Below are 22,750 nucleotides of genomic sequence, written 5' to 3'. Positions count from 1 at the left end.
TCCCCGAAGGAGAGCCTTTGATGTTGAACGTAGTGTACGGGTAGGTTCATATCGGGAGAGGCGCTCCATCAGGTATTGATTCAGTTTAAAACAAGTGATTTATACTATAAGAGGTGCTTTCTTTTGCAAGTGCAACTGCCTTGTTCACTGTTTCCCTCCTCTTAATTAGTCATTTTTCCCTCTAGATAACTGTTTGTTTGTGTTGTCCTGTATATTTTCCCTATCTCACCTTTCCTTCAGTGGAGTTCATTGCTAGCTGGTCTTTAGGCACCCACCAGGGTATAGATGTGAGTTCCTTGCAAACCACATACAACACTTTTGATGGCCTTTATTTATTAACTAAGTTACTTATATCCTTCAACCAGAAGATCCTTGGAATGGCTGCAGTAATATAAAAAACATTACAATACATATAAGAATCAGTGACAGAAAAATCTTAATTCCATCAACAACCCAAGAAAAATGAAAATAAAACAGAAACAGCAGGGAATGTAAACCTTCAAACAATACAACAAAAAGTGCATTCTCTAGGCTTTGCTTCTTCAGGTTACCAGGGAACGAAACCGCCCTTGTCAAGCAGCAGCTTTCAGGACAGTGAATGTGTCCTGTTTTTCCATCCAATCTCCTTACGAGTGAAATACTGGGCCAGTTTCCTAGTACATCTTAGTATATGGTAAGACCAGCAGGGACCTGATGAAATTGCTTTGTTATCTCAGTCCAGTCAGCCATATAAATAGCTTTTGCTGTTTCCTTGGTTGTTTCATATTGAAAGGGACAGCTGCCCAATTTGGCATATCCTTTCTGGGTAGGTGTGACAAAGTTAGGAATGTGAGAGTTAGATGGTATCTGAGGTCCATTTAATTCTGTGCCTGATAGTATAGCTAATGTTTCAGAAAAGAAAGGAATGATGTATAGTAGTTGGACATACATTTATCTGGTTACTGGAAAGTTTGTCCTTGCCCTGCCTGAAGTCGACTCAGTCGCGTCTGTAATTTTCTCTCTTTTTAAAGTTATAGATATATCAACAGCTTTGCGGCTGATTAACCTCTCTATGCTTTGTAGGAACTTTTGCCCTGAACTAATTCTGAGTAAGCAGGTCTTTGCAGCTCCCAGACGTTGACTCAGCAACTAACCCCTCACCCGAGTCAACTTAAATAGGCTTGGGTTTTGCGCATAAATGACGGCTCCACCTCAACTCTGTCCGTTGAACTTCCCGCCTCTGAAGCCTCCGAGCGCAGGGCGATAGGGGCTGGATCTCAGCTTCCCCCTTCGACTGGTGGGGGCTATCTATCTGCTTGAGTGTGGGAAGCTGCGGGACGCTCGGCTGGGGAACATCAGGTTGACAAGGCAGCGCCTCTGGTGCGAGCGAGGGGGACGTGTCTAATGGAGCAGTCTCTGACAGTTCAGGCTGTGCTCCAGCAGGGGGGCCAGCATCGGGGGGAGTTGAACTGACAGGGACAGGGGTCTGGGCATGCTGTGAGCTCTCCTCGCTGTTTGACCCCTCTCTCAGCTCGTCGCCCCAGTCCTCAAAGTCAGTGTTGCCCGCATCAATGCCTCCCCTCCCAACCTGGGTCACAACAGTCCTAATGTCTGTAGCATTTGGAGGAAGTGGATTATCTGGATCCATTTCAATCAGGCTTCAGGCCTGGACATGGGACTGAAATGGCCTTGGTGGATGATATGAGGAGGGTGTTGGATGGGGCGAATGCACCTTCCTTGTCCTCTTGGATCTCTCAGCGGCTTTTGATACCGTTGACCACGGTATCCTTTTGTACCGATTGGAGAGGTTAGGCATAGGGGGCACTGTTCTGCAGTGGTTCCATTCCTTCCTCTCTGGTAGGTACCAGAGAGTGGCATTGGGGAATGAGGTTTCAGATCCTTGGTTTCTCACTCGTGGGGTGCCGCAGGGCTTCATCCTCTCCCCGATGCTGTTCAACATCTATATAAAGCCGCTGGGGGCTATCATCAGAAGATTTGGGCTGCAGTATCACCAGTATGCGGATGACACGCAGCTCTATCTCTCATTCAAATCTTCACCGAGGTTGGCTGTAGAAACCCTGTCCAAGTGCCTGGAGTCGGTGAGTGGCTGGATGGGAAGGAATAAGCTGAAGCTGAACCTTGACAAAACCAAGGTACTGTTTGTGGGAGACAAGGGAAGGCTAGGGGATTTGGACCTGGTGCTCAATGGGGTACAATTGCCCCTGAAAGACCATATCCGCAGCCTGGGGGTCATTCTTGACTCCCAGCTGTCCATGGAGGCTCAGGTCTCGGCTGTGAGCCGGGCAGCTTGGTATCAACTCCATCTGATACGGAGGCTACGCCCCTGCCTTCCCAATCATCTGCTCCCATCAGTGGTACATGCCCTGGTCTCCTCTTGCCTAGACTACTGTAATGTGCTCTACGTGGGGTTACCCTTGAAAACGGTCCAGAAGCTGCAACTGGTACAGAGTGCGGCGGCTCGCCTGATTAAAGGCAGCTGCCGGTGAGATCACATCACTCCAGTGCTGAAGGAGTTGCACTGGTTACCAGTTGTTTTCCTGGCCCAATTCAAGGTGTTGGTTCTGACCTTTAAAACCCTATACGGTTTCGGCCCAGTCTATCTGAAGGTGCGCCTCCAACATCATCAGGGATGCCGCTCAACAAGATCAGCCTCAAAAGGCCTTGTCTCTATCCCACCAGTTAAAACAGCTAGACTGGTGAGAACTAGGGAGAGGGGTTTTTCAATTGTGGCCCCTACTTTGTGAAATTCCCTCCCAAATGATCTCTGCCATGCCCCCTCTATGAGGAGCTTCCACCGGGCCTTGAAGACATGGCTCTTCAGGCAGGCTTTTGGGGTGGGTTAGGTTTTATTGACCCTTCGTGGCGCAGAGAGGTAAGCGGCGGTAACGCAGCCGAAGCTCTGCTCACGGCCGGAGCTCGATTCCAACGGAAGGAGGAAGTTGAACCTCCGGTAAAAGGGGTCGAGGTCCACTCAGCCTTCCATCCATCCGTGGTCGGTAAAATGAGTACCCGGCATATGCTGGGGGGGTAAAGAAAGGCCGGGGAGGAAACTGGCAATCCCACCCCATATATACGGTCTGCCTAGTAAACATCGCAAGACGTCACCCTAAGAGTCGGAAACGACTCGCACTACAAGTGCGGGGACATCTTTACCTATTATTATTGTTGAGATTTTTAATCTTTTAATGTATTTTTTATTTTGTACGTTGCCCAGAGTGGCTGGACAGCCAGCCAGATGGGTGACTAATAAATTAAATAAATAAATTAGTTATTGGGCAAGGTTTCCAGTTGCTAAAAAGAAAAAGTGTATGCATAAGATCATGCTGCTTCACAGTTTAAGCTCAGTGAAATCCAGTAGCACCCAGGTCCGTGGTATCCTCTGATTAAACAGTTGTGGGAGCATCTGTATAGCCATGTTTTTAGCGTTCTGTCATTATAAAGCATGAACATTCTATTAGTCCTCTGAACCTAATGTTTGTGATGGGTACTCTCCTTTGTAAGGCAAACAATAAGAGAAGTCAGAAATTGATATTTTTTTTGTTAACTTACGAAAGAGTTTCAAAAAATAAAGGTATAACTGAAAATTCCTATTTCAGCGATATGGAAGTTGACTACCACCATAAGCATATAAGATTATGATCCCAACATACTGCCCCTAGATTGTGGAATTCCCTCCCTAGCGAGGTTCGGTTGGCTTCCTCGCTATCATCCTTTCGCGCCCAGGTGAAGACTGTTTTATTTAGGCAGGCTTTTAACTGAAAATGTTATAGTTTTAATCTATTTTGATTTAATCTATTTTTAATTGTTTTTAACATGTATATTGGTTGTTCTGATTGTTTATTGTTTTAATTGTGAGCCGCCCTGAGTTCCTTGGAAGAAGGGCGGGGTATAAGTATTTTAAATAAATTAAATAAATATGATTGTCTTCAGATTGGATTGTTAGACTTTTAATAGCTCTATGATATATAAAGTGGGGGTTTAAGCCTTTCTTTATTTAAATATGGATTTCCCATCTGATTTTTCTGAAATTTCGGATTTGTCTATCCCTCACCCAAGAGATGCTTGGAAATGTTACATTAAGATAACAAGTTGTTTCAATTTGATAAGGAATGTAAATTCCCAGGTAGAAATTCCAGTAGGGGTAGTAAAAAATCCTGGCAGATAACCAACGGGTACAGCTTTCCAAATAACTTGCTACATATGTAGATAAAGAATTTCTATCAGGGGCAGAGGATTGTTTGATCATTGTGAAAATAATTGGTCTGGAGTATAGTTCTAAATCACCAGGTAGACATTCAGCTGATTCGTCTTTCCCATTGTACGCTAATTTATTTATTTTATTTATTATTTTATTTATTTATTAGATTTTTATACCGCCCGACTAGCAATAGCTCTCTGGGCGGTGTACAACAGAAAATACGAAAAACATCTCATAAAAAGTGCATAATAAATATTACAAAAACGTATAAAGTGCAAAAATCAGATTACATAATTTTTTAAAATTTAAATTAAAATGCCATAGAAAAGAGGCAGGTCTTAAGCTGGCGCCGAAAAGACAGCATCGTCGGCGCCGTACGCACCTCAACGGGGAGACTATTCCAGAGTTTGGGGGCCACCACTGAGAAGGCCCTAGTTCTTGTCACCACCCTCCGAGCCTCTCTATGAGTCGGGACTCGGAGGAGGGCCTTCTATGTAGAGCGCAGTGTCCGGGCAGGTTCATATCGGGAGAGGCGTTCCGACAGGTATTGTGGTCCTGCGCCGTATAGGGCTTTATAGGTTAAAACCAACACTTTGAATCTAGCCCGGAAGCATATTGGCAGCCAATGTAAGCAAGCCAGAACAGGTGTTATGTGTTCCGACCGCTTGGTCCTCGTTATTAATCTGGCCACCGCATTTTGGACAAGCTGTAGCTTCCGAACTGTCTTCAAAGGCAGCCCAACGTACAGCGCATTGCAGTAGTCTAATCGCGAGGTTACCAGAGCATGTACAACTGATGTAAGGTCCCCTCTGCTCAGGTAGGGACGTAGCTGGGCTACCAACCGAAGTTGGTAGAACGCGTTCCGAGCCACCGAGGCCACTTGAGCCTCAAGTGACAGGGAAGGATCTAAGAAAACTCCCAGACTACGAACCCGCTCCTTTAGGGGGAGTGTAACCCCATCCAGGACAGGGTAAATATCCACCACCTGGTCAGAGAAACCATCCACGAGCAGCATCTCAGTCTTGTCTGGATTGAGCCTCAGTTTGTTAGCTCCCATCCAGTCCATTATCGCGGCCAGGCAGCGGTTCAGCACATTGACAGCCTCACCTGAAGAAGATGAAAAGGAGAAGTAGAGCTGCATGTCATCAGCGTACTGATGACAACGCACTCCAAAACTCCTGATGACCGTACCCAACGGCTTCATGTAGATGTTGAAAAGCATGGGGGACAGAACCGATCCCTGCGGGACTCCACGTTGGAGGTCCCACGGTGTCGAGCAATGTTCCCCAAGCACTACCTTCTGGAGACGACCCACCGAGTAGAAGCGGAACCACTGCCAAGCAGTGCCTCCAACTCCCAACTCCATGAGCCTCTCCAGAAGGATACCATGGTCGATGGTATCAAAAGCCGCTGAGAGAGCAAGGAGAATCAACAGAGTTACACTCCCTCTGTCCCTCTCCCGACATAGGTCATCAAACAGGGCGACCAAGGCTGTCTCAGTGCCAAAACCAGGCCTAAAACCGGATTGAAATGGATCTAGATAATCAGTTTCATCCAATAGCGCCTGGAGTTGGCCAGCAACCACTCGTTCCAGGATCTTTCCCAGGAATGGAACATTCGCTACTGGTCTGTAGCTGATGAAATTTTCCGAGTCCAAGGAAGGTTTTTTCAGGAGTGGTCTTACTGCCGCCTCCTTCAGACAACCAGGGACCACTCCCTCTCGTAAAGAGGCATTTATCACTTCCCTGGTCCAGCCAACTGTTCCATCCCTGCTAGCTTTTATAAGCCAAGAGGGGCAAGGATCTAGTACCGAAGTGGTACTAAGATCCTATTTAGTATTCAAGAATGACATGAAGGTTGCTACTGCTCCAGGAGGTATATCACCTGCAAAACTTGAATGCTTGCATGTTCCTTCAGACATCCACTAAGCTCTGTTCTATTCAGTAGTGGTTTGTAAGCTTCTTCACTGGACTGTTTTAGAAATGTTATGCACTATAAAGAGCCACTGTGGACTAGCATAACTCCTCTTCTGCAGAGGAGAAAAATATTTTAGGGAGTGCATGTGTCTTACAAATGAGCATCAAATGTAGCAGGGCTGTAGATTTTAAGCATGTGTAGCTACTTCAGTGTGATAGACAAAAGCTGGAGAATGCGGAGTTGGAAAACCTGTTTGGAAATTAGGGAGTCTACACTCCGCAGCCTTTAATTGCATATTTCATATATGCCAATTTAATCTTTTTCCCATATAAGCTAAAAAGAGAGAGAAAGAAAGATCAGTTTGGTCCTAACTTGTTTGGCCTACTGGGCTCTGGATATTGCTTCATTTACGTGGCTGATGAATTTAAACTCATATGTCTGAATATGCTCAGGCAGGCATTTTCTGCTTCCTTCTAGTTTCCAAAGTATCTTTTTGCTATTCAGGACACCATACTTTTATTTTTCTTCCCCTCACTACTTCACTTGTAAGATAATGACTTGACCTCGTAGAAACTTGAAGCTGACACTCTTTGGTGCATATACAATACAATACTGCCTTCTGGAGTGATCAGTCTTCTTCCATAATTGCCATCAGTAAAGGATTTTTTTTTTATCTGATGTTTTGGTAGTTAGGATCCCTAATGTAGTTGAATCCACTCGTATAATTGGTTTTCCTGTTGAAAGATGTGAAAATCTCCATGGAAAATCTCCATGGAAAATCTCCATGGAAAATCTCCATGGGTCGGTAAGCTAGCATAAATGAAATACCTGGTCATTTTATCAAGTATTGTTACATCTTTAGGTATTTCAGTTACTAATTTAGTAGAACTATGTAAAGACCAAGTTAGTTGTTCTGGCTGAACTCCAAACACACAGTTATGCATGCTTAATTCTATTGATTTCATTTGGTTTAAGCCTTCTTCATTTTGTGTTGGAATTATTCCTATGAAATTAAATTCTAAGCTATTGTCTACTGAATTAACAGTGTTCAAATGTGTGTCAGTGATCAAAGGATTGACCGATTCTTGGCATTTATTTAGAACCAAGTGGAAGAGTCTGTGTAGCCCTAATCCAGCATGGCTAAGGAGCCACTCTCCAGTTTTTGCACATTTAGACAACACCGTGTTGAAAATAGAAAGGCCGTCCACCATCTGCAGAAGGGCATGTTTGGTTTCACGCAGTCATTGACCACAGCTGTCCAGTATCCCATTGCTCATACTTTTTGTTCTTCTTATTAGCATAGTATCCTTTGCTTGAGAATGCAAGTTATGGTTGTTTCATACTGAAGTGAAGATTTTATTATTGAGGTCTACATGTATAAATCTACATATCTCTGCATATGCTCAAAATGCATCCTTACTGAAGTTTCTGTATAACTTCATCCATTTGTACATAGGAGCGGCAAGAAAAAGGGATGGTTATGTGACTGGCATTTGTGACGGGTTGGGTGTGTTACCATGTGTAGATACCATAATAATAATAAAATAATAAAATTTTATTTTTAGGCCGCCTATCTGGCCGAATGAACGGCCACTAGTACACATATAAATACAATTATACAATTATAACAATCTGTAACATCTATACACTATAAACTAAAATTACCCCGAAATCCTATATGCCCGTTGGAACAGCCATGTTTTCAATCTTTGGCGGAAAATTACCAGGGAGGGGGTATGCCGAAGATCATATGGCAGAGAGTTCCAGAGGGTGGGAGCCACAATCGAAAATGCCCTCTCTCTGGTCCGCACCAGCCTAGCTGTTCTAACTGGTGGGACCGAGAGAAGGTCTTGTGAGGCTGATCTTGTCAGGCGGCCTATTTGGTGATGCTGGAGGCGTTCCATTAGATAAACTGGACCGAAACCGTGTAAGGCTTTAAAGGTTAACACCAACACCTTGAATTGGGCTCGGTAAACAACTGGTAACCAGTGCAGATCTTTATTTATTTTATTTATTTTATTTGTTCCATTTATAAACCGCCCATAGCAAGTAGCTCTCTGGGCGGTGTACAAAAAGGTTAAAATACAGAAGTATCACAATCAAATCAGATTACAGACGATAAACACAAGCAACAAACAAAATAATATATTAAACAAAGTATAAAGGTTTAAGAAATTATAAACATTAAACATTAAAATGCCTGGGAGCATAGCCAGGTCTTAACCTCGCGCCAGAATGATAATAACGTAGGCGCCAGGCGTACCTCTTCTGGGAGGCTGTTCCACAATTCGGGGGCCACTACAGAAAAGGCCCTAGATCTAGTAACTGTCCTCCGGGCTTCTCGGTGATATGGTCACGACGGCGGCTGTTCTTAAGCAACCGTGCCGCCGCATTCTGTACCAGCTGTAATTTCCAGACCGTCTTCAAGGGTAGCCCAATGTAGAGCACATTACAGTAGTCTAAGCGAGAGGAGACCAGGGCATGTACTACTCGTGGGAGCAGATGGACAGGAAGGTAGGGTCGCAGCCTCTGTATCAGATGTAGTTGATACCAAGCTGCCCGGCTCACTGCTGAAACCTGAGCCTCCATGGACAGCTGGGAGTCAAGAATGACCCCGAGGCTGCGGACCTGGTCCTTCAGGGACAATCTTACCCCGTTCAACACCAGGTCAGTATCTCCTAATCTTCTCTTGTCTCCCACAAGCAGTACCTCGGTCTTGTCGGGGTTTAGTTTCAGCCTGTTACCTCCCATCCATCCACTTACGGACTCCAGGCACTTGGAAATAGTATCCACAGCCAACTCCAGTGAGGACTTAAATGAGAGATAGAGCTGAGTGTCATCCGCATATTGGTGGCACTGCAACCCAAATCTCCTGATGATGGCCCCCAGCGGCTTTACATAGATGTTAAATAGCATGGGAGAGAGGATAGAGCCCTGTGGCACACCACAATTAAGGGGCCAAGGGTCTGAAACCTCGTCTCCCAATGCTACCCGTTGGTGCCTGTCAGAGAGATAGGAACAGAACCACCGTAAAACAGTGCCCCCAATTCCCATTCCCTCCAGGCGATCCAAGAGGATACCGTGGTCAACGGTATCGAAAGCCGCTGAGAGATCCAGGAGGACGAGGAATGAGTGTTCTCCCCTATCCAACGTCCTCCTCAAATCATCCACCAGAGCGACCAAGGCTGTTTCAGTTCCATGTCCAGTCCTGAAGCCCGATTGGAAAGGATCTAAATAATCTGCTTCCTCCAAGTGTGTCTGTAACTGTTTGGCCACCATTCGTTCGATCACCTTGCCCAAAAACGGTAAATTGGAGACTGGGTGAAAGTTGTTCAGTTCTTGGGGATCCAAGGAGGACTTTTTCAAGATGGGCTTTATTATCGCCTCCTTGAGGGCAGATGGCAGTGCACCCTCTTCCAAGGAAGCATTTACCACCGCCTTGATCCCTTCGCTCAGTCTCTCTTTGCAGCCCAGAATGAGCCACGTAGGGCAAGGATCAAACAAACAGGTGGTTGGTCTCACAGTAGAGAGCACCTTGTCCACTTCCTCAGAGGGAAGAGGCTGAAACTGATCCCACCGGACCGGAATGCAACTGGCCGTCTCTGGCCCGCTTCCTGTATCCACGGCGTACGGGATCGTGCTCCTCAAGCGATCGATTTTATCGGCAAAGTGTTTTGCAAATGCGTCACAGGAGGCTTTAGAGTGCTCCATGGGTTCCTGCGCAACTGGACCGACCAGGCTTCGGACCACTTGGAACAACCTCCTGGGACAACACTCTGCGGATGCAATAGAGGCAGCAAAGAAATCCCTCTTTGCTGCCTTTGTTGCCACTTGGTAGGCTGCTATTGCTGCTCTAACCAGTGTCCGATCATTTTCGGAGCGCGATTTCCGCCACCGGCGTTCTAGTCGTCTCACCTCCTGCCTCAGACCTCGCAGACATGGTGTATACCAGGATGCGATCTGAGTTCTATTCAGGGAGAGAGGACGTTTCGGAGCCACCCGGTCTATTGCCCCGGTGATCCCCCTATTCCACTCTGTTACCAGGGCTTCGACCGGGCGACCTTCAGACAGCTTTGCCCTCTGAACATTGGCACCTAGTATAAACACTGCCTGCAAATGTTTAAGGAAAAGAGGAAAAGGTACAATTGTTTTGTGTGGCATAAGCTTTTGTAGACTGGAGTTCACTTTATTGATGCTTCTGAAACAGGGGTCTTTTTTCATTTCCAGGGCTGGCAGCCTCTTTAAGATTAAAGACGCTTGCTCCCAGTATGTCATGCTTAAACAGACCTACCTGATATTAATATTAAAATGAAAAATAACATAGGAACTTGTTCAATTTAAAACATAAATTAATTGTAGAGAGGGAGAGTATGCCTCACAAGGTTGTATTTTTACAGATGTCAGCAGCAGCCATTCTATCAGGCTTACTTACAGGAAAGGATGAGAAATGGGATCATGGGGCCTTGCTGTCAGCTCTGCTGAAAGACCAGCAACTTTTGGCTCCTTCTTGAAATCTTTTAATTACAAGTACTCTGTAACTAAGAAAAACTGCCTTTTTGTTTTTTGTCCTCCTTTCCAATCTTTTTTCCTTTTGTCAAGTCTTTTAGGTTTAAGCTTAATGGCAGAGAGAATTGTAAGTCATCTGGGAGGTGTTGGCGGGGCTAAAAAGCAGGATAACAATGCATGAAATTAAATAAGTGGATCCTGAAAGGAAGGCTGAGTAAGTTTACAGGTGGGTCCCACTTCAAAAGATTTGAGGAGCAGTCTTTGTATTCAAATTCTCAACAATCCAGTGAGATAGGCAGCTTGCCATCATCAAAATGGGGAACTCAGGCTGACTAGCAACTTGCCTAAAGTCACTTGGGTCCATGATTACAGACTTACTTCGAACTAAGTATAGCTATGCTGATTCTCCAGTGATATTCACATGTTCCTGGTTGCTGGAGTGTCAAGAGAGATGGGGTGATGGCGTGTGAGGCAGCTGGTTACTAGCAATTTCCCAGGGAAAGGATTAATGCTGTGTAGGGGGCCATTCTTTGGCTTCATGGACTGTCTTGCTTGCAACCCATCTCTGGATTGCTTGAAAAAATGGTGTCTGAGCCATTTCACTACTTAGTATATCTCCAAGTGCCCAGTGTGTGCTGTTTGATGGCGAGCTGACAGTCTTGTCTTTTGCTTTCCATCACTGGGTTTATGAGTCTAAATGTTGGGAAATATAAATCTGGCTAAATTCAGATTGCTTGTCCTTAGTCCTAATGCTTCTCCTCTGGTGTACGGTGATCACACAATAACATAAATAGTCTTTGGATTTATTTATTTAAGTCTCACATGTGATGGAAATACACACAGAAGGTACCTTAGTAAGAGGGTGTTCCGATGTAGCAACTTCTTCTGGCTTTGCAGCACGAGCAGTGGAGCTCAGCCTAGCTATAATCTTGGGTGAGATACACTTGGATAAAAACTTTTCTATTGAAAGAAAGCTGAACTCTGGAGTGGAAGCAAGGCAAGCATCTCATCTCATGAATTGAGCTCTGATGTGACATTGCTCTGGTGGCTTTTTTGAATCTCTTGAATTCATCAGGCATTCAGCCCTTTGTGCTGTGTGTGTATGGAAGGCCAGGACACATCTGCTGCCCCTTCTAGCGCTCACAAAGAACTTGGAGGCCCAGCTTGACAGCCTAATTAATGTGCATGGGAGGAGACATTTACATGCATAGCTTTCTAAACAGAATCTTGAAAAGGCAGGGCTCTTCTTTCTAGGATCTGAATTGTGTTCTTTGCAAGGCACACAAATGCTCTGGGATTTTTATCCCCTCCTAGTCTTGCAGTAACCCTTGCCTTTACAGTCAAATTCACTCTGAGGCATTGTTCATATCCTATCCGGCTGCTGCTGTCTTTAGGAGGCCAAGCCTCATTGTGATAATTTTACTACTATATTGTGTAGTAAAATGACTCCTGCTGAGCTCATGGCCTTGTCTCTGACCTGTAATTGAATTGGCAGCTTTTGGTGTGCAGGAAAATTGCTTGGTGGAACTCTTGCTTTTTTCTCTTCATTGCTATCATGCCCTCTAGTTTCCTATTCCACCACAGCATGTTATATTTTGTCCAAGGGAATGAATGGAGCTAGAAACTGGAACTTTAGAATTGAACATTCAAAACTGATAGGTCCCTCGTGTAATTCTAGTGTAAAAGATGCCTTCACACTTCTATTTCAGGCAGTTATGTGCTAGTTATTGCATTCTTTTGTTATACAGAAGCCAAGAGGGCAGTTTGATGCTTGGGATAAACTAAAAATTGAAAACTGTTGGAGCTATCTCTGTACTTGTTGATGGAACTTCTGCAATTCTGTGCTTGTGTTCTGATTTCTTGCCTAGAGGTGAATGCGTGCCTAGTGCATGTGGATGACTCTATGTATGGTACCCACTGCCTGTGCTCCACTCCAGTGGAGGAAATGGATGTTCCTTTCCAGTTGGCACTCTTTTTTTGTTTTATAGAATAACTGGGATTTCTGTGGTCCCAGGATTAAATTATTTAGGTACCCAAACAATAAGAATCTTCTTCTGTAGGGAAAATGGCATGCAGCTATGTTTGATCTTACCACTTGAGTAACTACTTCTATTCACTTCCATGTTGAAAGGAGAGAGGGTTCTTTTCCAAACTGCTCAGGGTAGGATTCTGGGCCTTTGATAGTGTGGAAGTTGGGCTCTTGAATTCAGGATGAGCATTGAAATATTAGAATGGAATTTGATACATATGTCCAAGGCACAATTTACAGGAAGAACCTTATATTGATCCTTGCACCCATTTTTGGGGTGGGGGTGGGGTGAAAAGATGTCAGAATCCAGCGTGCCTTCTTCTTTGACGACTCAGGCATGCTGCCACTTATTGTGGAGTAAAAAAGATCCCCAGGTTATTCAAAAGGAGAGGAATGTAAAATACATTGCATGATGGTATCTTTCAACATATATTTAGACATTGTCAACTAAACAATAGGGACTTCCCATGTCATGGAGAAACACTGTCCTGCCCAGTAACTACCAGTCCTTGTTTCAGGGAGATTTTTGATACCTAGTCTTCAAGTAAGTGATTTTGTTTTATATGTGCACGTGGAATCAAGCATAAATCCTTTATTTCGCAATTGCACACCTGAGATGATAAAGATTTGGTAGTACAAAAAGCATGTGGACCTCGACTAGTGGTTTTTAGTTTCTTTTCTGGGTTGTCTAAAGATTCATAAGAAGACAAGAAGATCAGACTGAAAGCCCATCTAGTCCAGCGTGGAGGCTGATGGTAAGGTAATTGTATCCTTGACAGGGCAATTTCTTTCATTGGTGTAAACTGGGATTCTTCCACAGCACTGGGGTTGAATACTTATGCAAGCAACATGTTTCACTTTTGCATGTTTCTTACAAACATTTCCCAACATAAAACCAGTGTCACGTGCAAAAATTGATGTTGAGTTTCAGTGTTTCAAAATAAAATATCATACAGGAAAAAATCACAATGTACCATTTGAGATAATACGAGAGCATTGGTCAGGGGTCCGGTTACTTTTGCAAGGCACTGTATATATAGTACCCTCAGGGCAGTGTGCAGCACTGTAGAAGCAATACAAAATGGTTATTAAAATGCCTGGCTACTTAAAAAAGCATTTTAAACAGATGCATAGGTCCATTGCTCTCATGTCTTGCTTGTGGACTTCCCAGAGGTGTTGATTGGCCATTGTGGGAAGCAGGATGCTGGACTAGACAGGACTCCTTTGGTCTGATTCAGCCTTGTGTTAGTCATACTTACCCTGAGTGTGAATATTGATTACCTTCTCTGCAGATCTTTTCAGCGCTCTGGTTTTGCATTTCCTGTAAACCTGGGAGCTAAAAACAGAGGGAAAAGTGTTTTAATAACAGGGACAGGTAGGAGCTGAAGGGTGTCTTGGCTGTTTCGCAGTCATATTGTATGGTGTGATGCCATAGATTTTACTTGGCTGGAGGATGAAATACACAATTTCTGAAAGACAAAATATGCAGGAGTCACTGATACTTTTTTCTTCTTTCTTTCTCTCCACAGAAGATGATGTTTGTGTGTTCAAGTGTTCTGTGTCAAAGGAGACAGAGTGCAGTCGAGTGGGCAAGCAATCCTTCATTATCACGCTGGGATGTAACAGTGTCCTTATACAATTTGCTACACCAAGTGGTATGTGCCAGTAGATTTGTGCTTGATTTACACAAATGTGCTGCTCAGGGGGCTGGGAAGCCACAACATTGGTTTTGCAAATAGAGATACTGTCAATACGCAGCATTATCAAAGATGAGGGGTGTTGCTTCCATTTAAATAATCCCAGGGCAACATTTCCTATATCTTGAAGCATCCTACAAAGTTCTCCTCAAACAAAGGAATTTCTTTTCCATATTGGGCAAGTTGTAATATACTTTAAATATAATTTTAAACTCCTGCAGCTTTTCCAGCCTTCAGTGGATGCAGTGAACAGCCACCATCCCTTATGAAATGTTTGAATCAAAGGCCATCATGAAATGGTGGCCCTGGGTGATCAGGAGCTAAAGATGTAAAATTTCTGGAAATATTGAATTCATGAGGTTGGGGAGAGGGACTCTTCTTCATTTCAGTATCTTTAGGGAGAAAATTGAAATATGTGTAGACCTGCCTAAACTTTAGTTACCACTTTAAGAACATGAAATATGATCTGTAAGGTAGGCTGCAATTCTAAACACACTTACTAGAATGTAAATCCCATTGAACTTAACGGGACATTCGCTTGAGTAAACTTGCATAGCATTGTACTGTATGTACTATTCTGGTATTTTTGTGGCAACCACTCCAGTCTTTTGTGCAATATTGAGGCCTAGAAACTTTTTTAAGAAAATGAAAGCTGAGACTTGCAGGATGTAAAGTTTTCAGATTCTGTATCCACATGGTTGACCCAGAGGGGCATGGAATAGGCATAGGTTGGTTTTGACACTGCTGGGCCACCATGGGAGTGGAAAGCAGCCTTGTGTCACCTACCTAATATTCCAAAGCCAAGGCCATTACCAACAGTATAGGAAACGGATAGAAGGCTGTGTGCAAAGTAGCTCCTCTGTATTAGGGATTGGCAGACAGAGCTGTAGCATATGACTAGCAGCTGCATGTGATGTATTTGTGGGTGGGCTATATTACTTCATGCTTTAGGTGGAGGATTGGATTCTCCCCCATATTAAAACAAACATGCAAACAAAAACCTCCTTGCACATATAAAACTAGCCACATAATTTAGAACTTTCTGAAGGAAACTTCATGCTGTATGCCAGGGGTGGCCACTCCGTGGCTCTCCAGATGCTGCTGGCCTACAGCTCCCATCATCCCTGACCATGAGCTGTGTTGGCTGTGACTGATGGGAGCTGCAGTTCAGCAGCATCTGGAGAGCCGCGGAGTGGCCACCCCTGCTAGATGCCATGTGTTCTTGTCATCAGCATTCTGTGTGGGCATTTACATTGAAGAGGGATGGATGGGAAAGGCTGGGGAAAGTGGAAAAAAAGCTACTGGAATGACTATGACAATGGAACTGGATTTATGAGCAGAGATGAAAAGAGCTTAGGAAGGTGAGAGGGGATACAGTGGCTTTCTATATACATTGGGGAACGTACAGTATGAGTTTAAGGAAAGCCTTTCTGGTTAAAGATAGCTCTGGGTACTAATGCTAATCTCTGCAGACTAGCTGTGAACAAACTGTAGGTTGGAAATTGGATGCTATGAAACTCCAGATTACTATAAAAACAACCATGGAAGCAAATACCCTTGCTGGGTTCAAGATGGCACTGGATATATTTCATGAGGGTGGCCTTCTAAGCAGCAATACTAATATCTGTGGCCTGTTCGGGGTGCTGCATGGTCACCGGACCTCTCTGACTCACTTGTTGCTGAGGCTGTGAAGCTTTGTACAGCGCTACTTTGCTAGCTCACATGGGTTAAAAGCCACATATGAGAAGATAGTCCTGCTCCTTTTGCTACCACCCCAGTCTCCATCACTCAGAAAATGTTGCCTGGTAGTCAGATGTTCTGTGTTGTGTCTGAACAATGACATGTGAATGCTAAACAGGCAGTGTTTGGCTCTGCTTTTAGACTTCTGCTCATTTTATAATATCTTGAAAAACTGCCGGGGCCACAACATCGAGCAGTCTGTGTTCAGTGAGCGCACAGAAGAATCTTCTGCTGTGCAGTATTTTCAGGTAGGTAGATGAGTTCAACAGTTACTATTTTTCTCCTTCTGTGTGTGGAGTCATTGTGTATGCTCCTTGTGCTCACTTCCCAGCATATTTTTCTATAATTTGGAGATTTGAAAAACTCCAGATTGTAAATTCTGCAAATTCGGAGTGTGTGCTTGTTGCTTGCCACTTTCTCATTAACTTTTTCAGCTGTTGAAGTAAGAATTTTGGGAGAAGGGTTGGAATTCTGGAAAAGAGAAGGTAAAAGTCATATGTTAAGGGGTGAATGATAGGGAGATGAGCAGGGCTCTTATCTACTGGCATTCTACATAGGTTCTTAGGGTGCTGTAAAGCATTAGAAGAATCTGTCAAGGTGTATGCAGGGCTTTCTCCAAAATTATGAGGTTATGGGCCTTAACTGCAATTATGCAGATGACTGGTCATTAGCAGAAACTCTGGGGTCATGTCATGTCAAGAGTAGCTCTGTAAACTAAGATGATCAGGGCTTGTACATTGCCAATGTCTGTGCATTTCTAAGCGGCTTCATCAGAACTGAGGAATGGAACTTCATTGATCAAAGCAAGTTCTGGTAGCAATTACTCATCAGTAATTGTTAGCATTCGGGATGCTTAAGAATGTCTATATCTGGTGAGAATGCAGAGGTAGTGGTGCTCCTTTCTGTAAGGGAATGTTTATTGGCTTTAGCTTCTTTGTTTTCCCTTTAGTTTTATGGATACTTATCCCAGCAGCAAAATATGATGCAGGATTATGTCAGAACAGGCACATACCAGCGCGCAATCCTGCAGAACCACAGTGACTTTAAAGATAAGGTAAGGGGGTGGGATCTAATGGCCCTTTTTGAGTGGAGTTTATATATGTGATGTAAGCAGTACAGGCTGCTCCTCCTAATATTCCAAAGCTTTAAAAAGGTAAGACTGGATGTACTTGAACAATTGTATGCAAGTCTCATATCCAGGCCACATTTCTTCTGTGCTCAAAATAATTTTTATTTATTTAGCATATTTAAAACGTAGTATAACTTCTGAAGATGTGGAAAACAATGTACAATATTAAATTTAAAAATAGGTGCAACCAATTAACAGCAATAAAATCAATAAAATCAAATACAGTCCAACGATCAGCAAAAACAGTTGCTCACCTTACTGGGGAAATGTACATAAGCTTTTATACTTCTGTGTGATTCTTGCACACCTGGCCTCAGGACTGAAATCATGGCAGGGGCCCTAAACCTGAACCCTAAGAAATCCTCTATGTGCACATTCAAGTTCTAGCCAAGGGAGGAACGTAAGGGTGACCAGCGAAGAAACCTTGAATAGGCCAGAGCAGGTCATAATGATGAGGTTTTGTGCTTAAAACCTTTCAGGCCTGACTTCCTCTCTAATTGGAGGAATAAGAGGACACTGCCACTTAAGATCTCTTGGCACTTGAAGTGCCACTTTCAAGGATGGAAGAGTTCCACTCTTCAGAATTTTGCAGCGGCTTGGTTATAATTTCCTGTTGCATACTAACTTCCTGTTACTTACTTAATATTTAATAAGTTTCAGGGGTTATTTTGGAGGTGAGAATCTGTTTACACTCAGTTACTTGACTATGTTTTCTCTATTCACTTTCCCCACCAGATTGTATTAGATGTTGGCTGTGGTTCTGGCATCCTGTCATTTTTTGCAGCACAGGCTGGAGCAAGGAAAATCTATGCAGTGGAAGCCAGCACAATGGCTCAACATGCAGAGGTCAGTGATGTTTCAGGGCTGATAAGAAAAGCCTTGGTGGGATCCACTCATACATGGGTCACAAATGTTCACATTTTGCAGCCGATAGAGACAGTTTTCCTTCTCCGCCTTGTGCTGCTCTATGCTTATAAAGAGAAGGTGTTATTGATTTAGGCACTGAGGAAACTAGGCTTTCAGGCAAGGGTAGAATTAGTAATCATTTTTCTAAACAACTACTTTGCTTGTCTGTATTTTATATAATCTGGCTCAGGTTATCTCTAAGGCTAAGGCAGGGAGAAGCATAGTGGAAGAAATATTGTATCTTTTGAAGGTTTTTGAGCACATGTATGAAATTCACCTTGGACCAGTAGTTTGCTGTCACCCTAACTCACTTCGCAGTGTGATTGTAAAGATTCTTTAGGGCAACACCAATGTTTGCAACGCTGAGTCTTTGGGAGGTAAGGTGATAAATAACATTTCCAAACTTTCCCAACAACCACTTTGCAAAGACAGGACTCTGTTCCTGACTTACCATTGGAACTTATCAGAATAGAGCTAAACCCAAATTAGGCTGATTCTGCACATGTTCAAAATACACTTTCCCTGAACCAATTTAATCCTAGCTACAAATTTGCAATAGCTCATTCTGTCCTAAAGAAAACACAAGAAACCTTTAGGCTATTCAACAGGGGTGGTTTGAACACATGACGAAGAGCTGCATCCCTTGTTCTTTCCGCTTTTATTTTAAAGGAGAAAGTGGCAAATTTTTCACATGTGCATCATCAGCTGCATTCTATATGTGTGTCTTGTACCAGGATATCTCTACTCAAGTATAAAACATCTGAAAGGCCCTAGGTATCTTGAACTGGGAACACCTGTCAACGGGTTCAAGGTGCCTTGTATTCCCTGTGCCACTGTGGCAGCTCTGCACCACCACTGCTGATGGCCAAAAGATTGCACTGCGGCTACCTGTCCAGCAGAGGGATCAGGTGACAAAGAGTCAACAAAGCTTCTGATTCTGGCCTCGGTCCCCTGTGTGAGCAATTTGTTGGTTAGATTCAGAATGAACGACTTAGCCACCTGCTGAACTGCTTGCTGAAGCATCCACTTGCTGCCATGTCACCAGTCCTGACAGTAACATAAGCAGAAACTGTAAATGTCTGTCTGTCTGGGATACTCTGGTTTTTGGAATACTGTTACATAAGGCCTTAAAAGTATCCATCCCTTTCTTACAATAGATATCTAAGGACCAGATGGGTGTGGAATTTCTGTGGTGGTCTCTTTTTGACCCCTCCCCCATTCCTCACCAGGTTTTAGTAAAGAGTAACAACCTCACTGACCGGATTGTGGTCATTCCTGGGAAGGTAGAGGAGGTCTCACTTCCAGAACAGGTGGACATCATTATCTCGGAGCCGATGGGGTACATGCTTTTCAATGAACGTATGCTGGAGAGTTACCTGCATGCCAAGAAGTATTTAAAGCCCAGTGGTAAGTGACTTCTGTTTGTGATGGGGGTGCAGTGATGGGGGTGGGCAGGTAGAAGAGCCTTCATCAAGACTTCTTGGACTCTATAAGCAGATGATGCTTAAAGTAATTAAAAATAATTTAATATGGCAACAATATTGCAGACAACAGGAGGTTACCCTAGTTCTACTCTCTCTTGCTTAGGGTGCCTCTCCTCTATCTGCCTTAGATGCAGGTGAAGGGAGACAAGACCTGGTTTCCTGTTAATGGTTTTAACAGTGGGTTTTAACCAGGGTTTCACTCACCTTTGATGCAAGTATAAAGGAGTGGTAGACTAGAGATTGGAAGATAGGAAGTCATGTAGGTCCCCTATATGCCAGAGTTTACATCAGGAGCTAGGACTTGTTTGGTTAAAACAAAATTGTTACTAATTCACTCAGGCACCAGAAAGCATGGAAATTTGCAAATTAAGACACCTGCCTCAATTTCTGTGGTTTGTAAGCACTAAATATGTTCTGCCACCTTGCATGTTGTGCTCATTTAAAGCCCAGGCTTCATGAACTCAACCTTTTCTGTTAGTATTTCAATCCTAATTCTCTTCTTTTGTAAGCTGTGAATCTGGGGTCATTGGTATATCAATAAATGTTTAATAAGATATGTACTATTGCTGTTGAAGGGCAGGACAAAAGTCTGTAAAAAATATACTTGCAAATCCTAAAACTCTTTAATTCTCACAACTAGCCTCTAGTAAAGCTTATGTTAAGCTGCTGTGTGCGCTTTTCATGAAAACTTGATCTATTGTTGTAATTTCTAAACTTTTAAAAGTTCTGACAGCAAAATATGCATTCATCCCTGAAGCCCCTGGCACAGGGTGGGGGGAGTCCAGTCCCTTCCCTTTCAGTAATGTAGTGGATTGGCAATAAAGTAGTGGAGCTGGGAGTACAGCAAGCTGCACATTGAGCTATGACGCTCCTCCTCTGAAGTAGGTGTGGTGGGAGGGAGCCCCCCCCCCCGGTCCAGCTTGAGGAAGAGGAATTTGGTTTGGGTGATGCCTAATGGCACACATCCACCAAGCCCAATTTCCTCCACTTTACCCCACCAGACGAAAGGGAAGCAAGCGGCAGGCTCCACCATGCCGATGCAGCTCTTCCCTCTCCAAGCAGGCTTCAGTAGCACAACGGAGCATGCATGAGGTAAGTGGCCCAGACTTCTCTCTTCATTGAGTCAAATGGAAACGTTTTAACTTAGTAAGTTTGATCTACACAGAGGATATTTCCAAACCAACAAAAGGCACGCCCAAGCAGCGTAAATGCATTTTGGGAATTCTTCCAACCTTCAGAAAGTGAAATTTTTGTGAGTAGAAGCAAAGGGCCTTCATTTTTAAGCCAAATTTCAAAACTGCTCAGATTCACCCATTTCATCCTGTTTATCTAACATTCAACTAGCTTGTGCGCTTGAGCTAGAAAACAAATGGTTTTTTTAAGATAAATCATCATCAGTTTTCCAAGAAACAAGAGGGATCACGCTCTCGAGCAGAGTTCCCTAAACTGCGGTCTGTGGACTGCCATTGGTCTGCAGGCTTCATTCAGGTGGTCCGCAGCATGTCTGTATTAAATATGTATATTTATTTTTAATTACATTTCTATTGCTTCTTTTATTTCTTATATTGTATAATAAAATGAAATACATTATATAAGAAATAAAAGAAGCAATAAACATACGATTAAAAACCATGCAGCCTCTAGCACATTGCATCACTATGGCTGCAACAGGCAGAACAACCATTAAGTGGTCCATCAAGACCCTCAGCAGTTTTCCTTAGGTGAAGAAAATGGGTAACTATTGCCCCAGAGCATAGGTAGACACCCTTTTCTATCCTGAGGGCCCCATGGAGTGATGGATCGGGGGTTGGGCCAGTGGCAAGTGGTGCCTGGGTCCCCCACTCACAAACCTGCAGAGCTTCCCCCCCCTTGTATGCACACTGTCTGTCTGTCTGTCTCTCTCTCTCTGTCACTGCAGGGCAAGGGAGAGGTTTCCACTTCTCCTCCCACTGCATGAGGAGTGTTCCAATTGGGTGTGCTTCCCAGCTGCTCCCAGCACCATTCAGTTGCACAGTGAAGAGGGGGCGAAGTGTGCAAAGAGATCTCAGCAATCCCATTGTGCACCCCCAGCTGGTTGGCACTGGAAACAGCTGGTGAATATGCTGATTTAGAGTGTTCTTCAGCACCAATTAACTAGGTAGTGAAGAGGGAGCCAGTAGGCTGCATGGGTTGCCCATGTGCACCCTAGAGCAGGGGTGGGCAGTGTTCAGGTTTGTCAAATCTACTTTGTGGTTTTTTACTTGATCCCCAAGATGTATCAGCCAGAGCTATGTGCAAAGACATACAGTCAAAATTAAAGAATAGGGGGTTGTATTCAACTAAGTCCTACTCAGAATAGATCCACTGAAATTAATGAACCTAAGTTAGCCATGTATATTAACTTCAGTGGGTCTTTCTGATACCACCCAGGGTCTCTCTGAGCACATTCAGAGCCTAGGAATTTGTTTTCTATGCAAGAAACTAAACTGAGCTGTCTGTTATTTTGCACAAAAGTCCACTCCTGGTTAGCTTTTTTTCATTTCAGCCACTTAATTTAGGTAGAAAAAAGTCATTTTCTTGGTATTGTAAACAAAACAGAGTCAGAAACTCTTGCGGATCCACTGCAGATCATTCAGAGATCTACCAGTAGGCCCCTTTCTACCATCTGCCCGCCCCTGCCCAACAGCACTCTTGTTCAGGCTTCTAGCCAGCCTGAAGTCGGAGCCTTGCAGTGCCGCTGGGCTTTTCCCTGCTGTGCTATACAGTAGTAGAAGGGTCAGGTTTGGGGCTAGCTCCCAGTCCGAAACATGAGCATCTTACTGTTGTATAACTGAAGGGGGTGGCAGCTCTGGAGAGCAAGAAGGGAAAATGGTGTCCTCCTTTTGTTCCTTCTGAAGTGTCTTGATATAGACAGTCAGGGGAGTTCTCTTGGCCTCAAAGTACTAATTCATGCCCCCAGTATAACCTATAACCTATTAGGGGCTTAAGCAGGCCAATTTCTTATCTCTCTCCCCTGCCCTCAACCTTCCTCTTTTTCTCAAGTGACATCCTAACATTCTGCGTTTCAGCTGCTTTCAACCTGCCACCATCTTCCTCCCTCTTTCCCAGTGGACACCATAACCTTCCACTCTGAATCATAGACTGGATTGATAAACGCTCAGTCTG

The 22,750-nt window shown here is 43.9% G+C and overlaps 1 protein-coding gene across 4 annotated transcripts in view; it reads left to right on the top strand.

Annotated features, from left to right (window-relative positions):
• Positions 1-22,750, top strand: part of CARM1 (coactivator associated arginine methyltransferase 1) — a 70,418-nt gene that overhangs the window by 4,843 nt on the left and 42,825 nt on the right. For all 4 annotated transcript variants that reach the window (XM_061583374.1, XM_061583364.1, XM_061583354.1 and 1 more), the window contains exons 2-6: positions 14,180-14,305; positions 16,229-16,335; positions 17,037-17,141; positions 17,952-18,062; positions 19,352-19,529. In XM_061583374.1, the coding sequence (XP_061439358.1) occupies positions 14,180-14,305; positions 16,229-16,335; positions 17,037-17,141; positions 17,952-18,062; positions 19,352-19,529 (627 nt within the window). The remainder of the gene's footprint in view (positions 1-14,179; positions 14,306-16,228; positions 16,336-17,036; positions 17,142-17,951; positions 18,063-19,351; positions 19,530-22,750) is intronic.

Source organism: Rhineura floridana, chromosome 1, assembly GCF_030035675.1.
Source record: "Rhineura floridana isolate rRhiFlo1 chromosome 1, rRhiFlo1.hap2, whole genome shotgun sequence".
Lineage (NCBI taxonomy): Eukaryota > Metazoa > Chordata > Lepidosauria > Squamata > Rhineuridae > Rhineura > Rhineura floridana.
This window is presented reverse-complemented; position numbering and strand designations above follow the sequence as displayed.